The sequence below is a fragment of the Eimeria maxima genome, genomic scaffold (genome assembly GCF_000499605.1).
Source record: "Eimeria maxima Weybridge genomic scaffold, Emw_scaff58, whole genome shotgun sequence".
NCBI classification, from domain to species: Eukaryota; Apicomplexa; class Conoidasida; order Eucoccidiorida; family Eimeriidae; genus Eimeria; species Eimeria maxima.
Window position 1 is genome coordinate 61848 of NW_013566615.1, and position 8153 is coordinate 70000.

General features: G+C 46.0%; 2 protein-coding genes across 2 annotated transcripts in view; both read left to right on the forward strand.

Moving 5' to 3' along the window:
* Positions 1–632: 632 nt before the first annotated feature.
* EMWEY_00009060 (glucose transporter, putative) lies at positions 633–4386 on the forward strand (the record flags this gene model as incomplete). Its single annotated transcript, XM_013482303.1, has 11 exons — positions 633–1067; positions 1294–1413; positions 1643–1781; positions 1957–2048; positions 2301–2596; positions 2868–2900; positions 2999–3103; positions 3283–3319; positions 3690–3807; positions 4041–4141; positions 4381–4386. The coding sequence occupies 11 exons, from the start codon at positions 633–635 to the stop codon at positions 4384–4386; spliced, it is 1482 nt and encodes a 493-aa protein (XP_013337757.1).
* A 1299-nt stretch (positions 4387–5685) lies between these two features.
* The window catches only part of EMWEY_00009070 (hypothetical protein, conserved), a gene marked incomplete at both ends in the record, with an annotated part of 4120 nt that continues 1652 nt past the window's right edge, over positions 5686–8153 (forward strand). The window contains 7 exons of the mRNA XM_013482304.1: positions 5686–5697; positions 5800–5873; positions 6000–6031; positions 6311–6532; positions 6697–7048; positions 7472–7492; positions 7834–7956. Of these exons, the coding sequence (XP_013337758.1) occupies positions 5686–5697; positions 5800–5873; positions 6000–6031; positions 6311–6532; positions 6697–7048; positions 7472–7492; positions 7834–7956 (836 nt within the window). The remainder of the gene's footprint in view (positions 5698–5799; positions 5874–5999; positions 6032–6310; positions 6533–6696; positions 7049–7471; positions 7493–7833; positions 7957–8153) is intronic.

An 8153-nucleotide genomic window follows, 5' to 3' on the forward strand; every position in this document is an offset into this window, starting at 1 on the left:
TTTAAAAGATTAGGGTTTAGGGTTTAGGGTTTAGGGTTTGGGGTTCAGGGCCTAGGGTTACACACTTGTCACATGCCGCAATGTCTTGGGCCTAGGGTTTAGGGTTTAGATAATAGGGTTTAGATATTAGGGGATGCGTGTTTATATGTATTTGTATATCTAAAAGAATTGGATAACTTGGAGTTAAAGATTAGGGTTTAGGGTTTAGGGTTTAGGGTTTAGAGTCGAGGTTCCGGGTTTACGCTGTTGGGCGATCGGGGCTGAGAGCGAGCACAGAGCCTCGGTGATGCGAGCGCCGACGGAAACCCTAAACCCTACACCCTAAACACTAAAATTGAAAGTGTTTCTTTGCAAAGAAACTGAAACCCTAAACCCTAAACCCTAAACCCTATGGAAGCAGCGTGCTCCATTGCTGTCCTTCCATCGCGCCAAGTTGTCTAGCGGACTGGAAATTGCAAAATCCTAAACCCTAAACCCTAAACCCTAAACCCTAAACCCTAGACTCTTTTGTTTTGGTTATATATACTTTATTTTTGATTCAATAGCTTGACTTCCAAGCCTCTAAGCCCAAACCCTAAACCCTAAACAATAGACCCCGATGATCTCAGGGGACCATTGAAGGCCGAACCGTCATGGTAGTAAACGAGGGGGCTGCTTCTGCTGCTTCTGTTGCTCCAGCAGCAGCAGCAGCCATACGGCAGCAGCAGCAGCAAGAACAGCAGCAGCAGGAGGATGGCCCTTGTGTTTCTTCGTTTGCTTCCCGCAGCAACAGCCGCAACAACAGCCGCAACAACAGCCGCAGCAACAGCCACAGCAGCAGCATCAGCAGCAGCAGCACCAATAACAACATCAGCACCATCTGCACCAGCAGCAGCTGCAGCAGGGGTAGCAGCAGGCTATGGTTATGTTCTTGTGCAGTAGGCCTCTTTGTTGTTGCTGCAGGGTTTGCTGTCTGTGCTGCAGCAGCAGCACTGCAGCCGCTGCAGCACGAGTTCAAACTTTGCGGCAGCAAATTCGCATGCTCAGAGAAAGGAGCATTTGTTGCTGTCTTAGCACCAGGAGCAGCTGTAAACCTTCAAACCCTAAGCCCTAAACCCTAAACCCTAATTCGTAAACCCTAAACCCTAGAAATGCACGGCTTGGCCGTCTTAAGGCTGCACTTCGTAAACCCTAAACCCTGATTCTTTGAGTGATATGCATGCGGGTTTTGCGTTTCTTTGCTTTTACCCGGGGTGAAACACCTAGGTTTTAGGGTTTAGGGTTTAGGGTTTAGGGTTTAGGGTTTGTGCTCAGGTTGGAAGCTTAGTGGGGGGTTATATAGCGGATAGAATTGGCCGTTGGTGGTCTCTATTCAGTAGCTCAATTCTCTTCCTTCTTTCTACAGCTATCATTGTTCTTGCACCAACTTATCCAGTAAGGATTCAAAGTTTAGGGTTTAGGGTTTAGGGTTTAGGGTTTGAGGTTTAGTTATGACCAGCTATTGTTGCAGGGTTGTGTTATGATTGGCGTTGTTTGCTGTGCCTCTCTCCATCTCCCTCTTCACCATAAACCTGATAGTGGACCTAGGGTTTAGGGTTTAGGGTTTAGGGTTTAGGGTTTAGGGTTTAGGGTTTAGGGTTTAGGGTTTGGGTTATATATGCAGCTGGTCTTATTAGGACGTGCCTTCCAAGGTGTGTTTGTAGCGGTGGGGTTGGTCGTCAGTTTTACATTTGCTGCGGAGATCGCGCCCGCTAAATTAAGAGGATCTTTTGTTGCACTACAGGAGGTTCTTCAGTGTACAGGTCAGCTAAACCCTAAACCCTAAACCCTAAACCCTAGTTTTTGTAGGATAGGGTAGGAAGGGCGGACTGTTATACATGCTATATATGGAGTTGATTTATGGTATTACTATCACCTAGTAAACAAATACCTTAGGGTTTAGGGTTTAGGGTTTAGGGTTTAGGGTTTATTGTGCAGGTTGCTTTTTGCCATATCTTGTTGCCTGGGCTATCCCTGGTTTAAGTTGGCGAGGACTTGTTGGCATTGCTGCTCTATTTACTATTTTAATGGTGATTCATAAACCCTAAACCCTCGTCTATAAACCCTAAACCCTTATTTATAAACCCTAAAAAACCCTATCGAACAAGGCCAGCAGGCAACTAAGCGGAGAGGGAATTCGCCCATTTGGTGTTTAGGGTTTAGGGTTTAGTGTTTATGGTGAGTTCGTAGGGGTTTAGGGTTCCTTAGTCTTCGGCGATTTTCTAGGTTTTTGAATTTAGGGTTTAGGGTTTAGGGTTTAGGGTTTGGGGTTTTTGTTGCAGATATGTTGTTTGCCACTGCTGCCTGAGAGCCCTCGTTATCTGCTGCTGCAGCGGGAAGCAGCAGCAGCAGAACGAGCAATGATAAGATTAGGGTATTCGGAGCAGCAGCGGCAGCAGCTGCTGCAGAGCGTGCAACATCAGCAGCAACTGCAGCAGCAAGAGCAGCAGGAGCAGGAGCTTCAGCAGCAGCAGCAGCAGCAGCAGCAGCAATTGGGTCTATGTGACTTAGAGACTGTATGCAGTGAGGAGAGCGCGCCTGTGCCCGCAGCAGCAGCAACAGCAGTAGCAACAAAACCGTCAGCAGGAGCAGCAGAAACAGCAGCAGCTGCTGCTGCAGCAGCACGAATCCTACAGCAAAAAAAACGCCGCAGAATAATTATTTCCTTGCTGCTTGCTGGGGCTTTGGGCTGCATGCACAGCTTATTAGCAGCAAACACTCTTATTGTTTTTATCTCTGATGTTCTTCTTATCCTTGGGGTTTGTGATAATAAAGGACCAGCTATGGTTATTGGATTCGCTAAGGTTAGGGTTTAGGGTTTAGGGTTTAGGGTTTAGGGTTTAGAGTAGGGGAGCGAAGCAAGCAAACCATCACCACTCCAGGTACACATGAACACGTAAATGCAAACACCATTTCCCTTGTGGGGTTTAAGATTTAGGGTTTAGGGTTTAGGGTTTAGGGTTTAGGGTTTGTGTTGCAGCTTGCTGGGGCGTTATCCTGTTTACTATTTGCTGATTCTGTTGGCCGTCGTGTTTTATTATTGTGGGGAGCCGGAGGAATTTTTGCTACTCATATGGGCCTATCCGTAAACCCTAAACCCTAAACCCTAAACCCTAATTTGGACTTACTTGGGCCTGTCTATGCAAACCCGCAGCAGTCATCTTTATTTAGTTTAGGCATATTGTTAGGTGATAAAAATGTATGAGTAGCTCTGTCTAGGGTTTAGGGTTTAGGGTTTAGGGTTTGTGGTTTTGTGGTTTACAGGCATTGGGTCTCGTGCGGCGGCAATTGCTTCCTGAGGGTTTGCTGATCCAGTGTACAGCAGCTTCTTCTCCTGGTGCTGCTGCTGGTGCTGCTGCTGCCTATACACCTGAGGAACTATTTGCTGCTGCAGTAACCAGCGCATGCAGCGGTTTGCTGCTGCTGATTATGATTTTCTTGTGGGGCGCTTCCTGGGCCTGTATATCTACAGTAGTTGCTGCCGAGGTATAAACCCTAAACCCTAAACCCTAAACCCTCTTTATAGAAGTATCCGTGTGTATGTATGCATGCATGCATTCCCCCTCAGTAGCATAACGATACATGCGTTTATGTCCCCACTTTCTCCTCTTCCTCCTCTTTCTTCTCCTTTAGGGTTTAGGGTTTAGGGTTTAGGGTTTGTGTTACTACAGCTCTCTCCTCCTCGTCACCGTGCCTTAGGAGTAGGGTTAGCGAGTACTTGTGGTTGGGGGGTTTCGATCTTCTTTCAACTTTATGGCGAACCTCTCTTGGTCTATCTTGGACCCGACAGTAAGAAAGGGTTTACGAGGGTTTACGAGGGTTTACGAGGGTTTAGAAGGGTTTAGGAGTGTTTGTGCAAGGGTTTATTAGGGTTTAGGCATTTGTAATAATGCACAGTAGGGTTTAGTAAGGTTTAGTGGTATCAAAATTAGGGTTTAGGGTATATGTATTTGGTCGGGTTTATTTCCTAAGGGTTTAGGGTTTAGGGTTTAGGGTTTAGGGTTTGTGTGTGTTGTATTCAGTTGGTTTTTTGTTGTTTGCAATATTATCTTTGGTAGTTTTTTTCTTTACTTCTTTTTTTGTTCCTGAATTAAAAGGAAAAGAATTACAAGGGTCTACTGTAGTTAGCCCAACTCGTATAAACCCTAAACCCTAAACCCTAATTATATTCGAAGTAAACCCTAAAGAAACCCTAAACCCTACACACTTTTGTTCACTTTTATTATTATCAGTGCCAATGTGCGCTGTAAACCCTAAACCCTTTTTTTCTCCAAAGGGGGATTTCACGCTGCTTGGATTGTATTCTATAAGCTAAAGCAGCTAGGGTTTAGGGTTTAGGGTTTAGGGTTTAGGGTTTGTGAGGGATGAGGGTTTAGGGTTTAAAGATTTTCAGTGCCCCCTAAAGCCAACTTTATTCAAAGGGGGATTTTTGCAGCAAACAGCAACTGCTGCAGCAGCAGCAGCAGTTGCAGCAGCAGCAGCAGCAGCAGAAACAGCTGCTGCTGCTGCTGCAGCAATAAGAATAACAATTCTATTTGCAGCAATAAGTGCAGCAGCTGCAGCAACAAGAGCAGCAGCTGCAGCAGCAAAAGCAGCAGCAGCTGCAGCAACAGTGTTTTATACTTGCAGCAGGTCACGCGAATCCTAAACACCAAACCCTAAACCCTAGACCCTAAACACTAGGCCCTAGGTAGCCAAAGGAACAAGTCGTAAACCCTCCGAACCCCAAACCCTAAACCCTAAACCCGCGTGTGTGCTGAATAGTGAATGAGACACAGCAGCAGCGTCTCCCAGTTCTGCTGCTGCATCTTGGCATATCTCCTGCTGCAGCTAGTTGCTGCTGCTAGATAGTTGCTGCTGGTAACTTGCTGCTGCAGCAAGCTTGCTGCTGCAGCTGCAGCTGCTGCTGCTACTGCTAGTTAGCTAGCTAGCTAGCTACCAGTTACTTGAGTAGCATTGTTAGGCACACAGTAGCGAAGCTGCTGCTGCTGCTGCTGCATGCAATTCCCTGCTACAGCAGCAGAGACACCTAAGCAGCAGCAAACAATTGCATGCAAGCATGCATGCATGCATGCATGCGTATGCATGCACATATATGAGTATTTGAGTTTTGGGGCTTTTTTTGTCTTTGTTCGTTTTTGTTATTAAATGTTTATTTATTATTTATTATTTATTTATTTATAAGTAATTAAATTAATTAATTAATTTATTTGTTTATTTCTTCTTTTTATCGCCTTTTACCCCTTTAAAAGTGCTGCTATTTCTTTTGCTGCTGCTCAATAGCTGCTGCTGCTGCTTGCTGCTGCTGCTTAGCTGCTGCAGCAAGCTGCTCAAGGAGGAGTGTTACTTAGGGTTTAGGGTTTAGGGTTTAGTGGTGTTATTTTCATTGATTTAAATATTATTTTTAATTATAAATTAAATTAAATAGATTATTAATTGGTGTTTCTTTTTTGTTCTTCTTTCTTGCTGCTTTAAGGTGTACAGACAACTTTTGCTGCTGCTGCTGCTGCCATCCGCCGCCGTAAGCAGCAGCAGCAGCAGCAGTAGCAGCAGATTCATCTCTTTATTTTATTTAATTCTTTATTTAATTTATTTTATTTATTTATTTATTATTAATTATTCTTCTTTCTTCTTCTCTTGTAACCTCGTCGCGTGCAGAGCACCGAAATGGCAACAGAGGTAGGTTTGTAACCATTTCTAGGGTTTAGGAATTAGGGTTTAGGGTTTAGGGTTTAGGGTCTAGGGTTTAGGGTCTAGGGTTTACTAGAGTATTCTACGCAGGCGGAGGCCCTGTTGCTGGAGGTGGGGGCGGAGATGGGGAGGACAGAAGAGGAGATGCGGCCCTTCATTCGCAAGTAAGGGTTTAGGGTTTAGGGTTTAGGGCCTAGGGTCTAGGCTTTCTAGAGATATCTAGGGTTTACGGCAATCGAGGGTTTAGGGTTTAGGGTTGGTGAGGTTTGTGTGTGTGTATGTACTATCAGGATAGTGGAGGAGAATTGGCTTGAGACTAAAGGTCATTAGATTGCTGCTGCTGTTGCTGCTGCTGCTGCCGCTGTTGTTGCTGCTGCTGCATGAGCTTTCAGTGTTGCTTTTGCTGCTGCTGCTGCTGCTGCTACCTTTTCTTGTTGTCCTGTTCAATGATGCTATTGCTGCTATTGCTGCTGCTGCTGCTACTACTACTTATCAGCATCCTGCAGGCATTGTCTTCTGTCTTTTGTTGCTGTACTTTCTAGTGAATCATCTCTCTAGGGTTTAGGGTTTAGGGTTTAGGGTTTAGGGTTTATGTGTACAGAGAGTCTTGCTGCATTAAGTAGCGAACAATGGAAATCTTTGGCGATTCCTTTGCGTCTAGAGACAGCATTAAGGGCTCGTCTTTGCCCCCCTGCTGCTGCTGCTGCTGCTGCTCCTGCTGCAGCTGCAGCTGCTGCTCCTGCTGCAGCAGCTGCTGCTGAGAATGGAAGCAAAGGGGGAGGCGCAGCAGCAGCAGCAGAGACGACTGCTGCAGCAGCAAGGCGTAAGTCTTACGGCTTATTTTACGTTGCTTCTGCTGCTTCTTTTCCTGCTGTTGCTGCTGCTGTTGTTGTTGTTGTCTATACGCGCAGCTGCTGCTGTTACTGCTGCTGCTGCTGCTGCTGCTGCTGCATCTGCTGTTGTGTGTCATATGCCGCTTGTGAGCAGCATCAACACAACCCCAGGATGCATCATCCTCTCCTCAGGTGCAGCAGCAACAGCAGCAGCAGCCGGTGCTGCAGCTGCAGCAGCCGCAGCAGCAGCAGCAGCAGCAGCAGCAGCAGCAAGACGGATTTACAGTAGAGAGGGGCGATGCCCCTGATGCTCTTTTTGTGTGTACAATACAAGACGCACTAGATGCCTTCGAGAGACAGGTATGCAGCAGCAGCAGCAACAGCAGCAGCAGCAACAGCAGCAGCAGCAACAACAGGAGCAGCAGCAGTAGTAGTAGCAATAGCAGCAGCAGCAGCAGCAACAGCAGTCAACAGCAGGAGGAAGAGAAAAGGAAGAAGGCAGTAAAGTAGTATAAGTGTTACTGCTGCTGAACCTTCGCTGTCTCTGCTGTTGCTGTTGCTGCTGCTGCTGCTGCTGCTGCTGCTGCAGTTGGATCAAGAGAGTCGTAAGGAAGCCATCCGTGTGCTGCAGCAGCTGCTGCTTGGTGTCCTTAATGAGCCATTAGCAGCAAAGAAAAGAAAAGTTCGTGTTGCTAATAATACATTCAATACAGCAGTAAGAGAGGCATAAACCCTAAACCCTAAACCCTAAACCCTAAACCCTAATTTATATACCCTAAACAATAACTAGACACACACACCGTCACGCACCTCTTGAAATAGGTTGGAGTAAAGAAACCCTAAACCCTACACTACAGATAGATACACCTGTTGCCACTGCGAGGGCTGAGGGTTTAGGGTTTAGGGTTTAGGGTTTAGGGTTTGTGCAGGTTGGGCGACACCCTGCTGCAGTGAGGGTTTTGCAATCAGTAGGGTTTGTGGAGGAAATAAACGGAGGGGAGAAGTGTTTAATTCTTCGTGCAGCTTACTTACAGAGGTTAAACCCTAAACCCTAAACCCTAAACCCTAGATAGTAGTAAACCCTAAACCCTAATCTGTAAACATTTTTGCAGCAGCCACAAACCCTTACACAACGAATGCCTGTCTTCCAAACCCTAAACCCTAAACCCTCGTCGCCAGCAACATTATCTCAATCCCTCTCTCTCGATCTGCTGGGGGACCTTTCTAGGGTTTATTAGGGTTAATTAGGGTTTAGGGTTTAGGGTTTAGGGTTTAGGGTTTATGTATTTAGGTTAGTATTATGTTATCGTTTATTAAGCGAAGTTGCTTCTTCTCTTTCTCTTTTTCTTCCTCCTTTGCCTCGTGGATATTTTGATCCTTTTGCTAGTACTGTTACCTCTAGCGCAGGACACAGGTAAACCCTAAACCCTAAACCCTAATAAACCCTTAGAAACCCTCAGAAACCCTACTGAACTAAACCCTAATCTCATAAACCCTCGTAAACCCTTGTATTCGTTAATGGTAGTGCGTGACGAACGACACAGGGGTGATGTACTGCAGGGGGGGGGTTAGGGTTTAGGGTTTAGGGTTTATTAGGGTTTAGGGTTTATT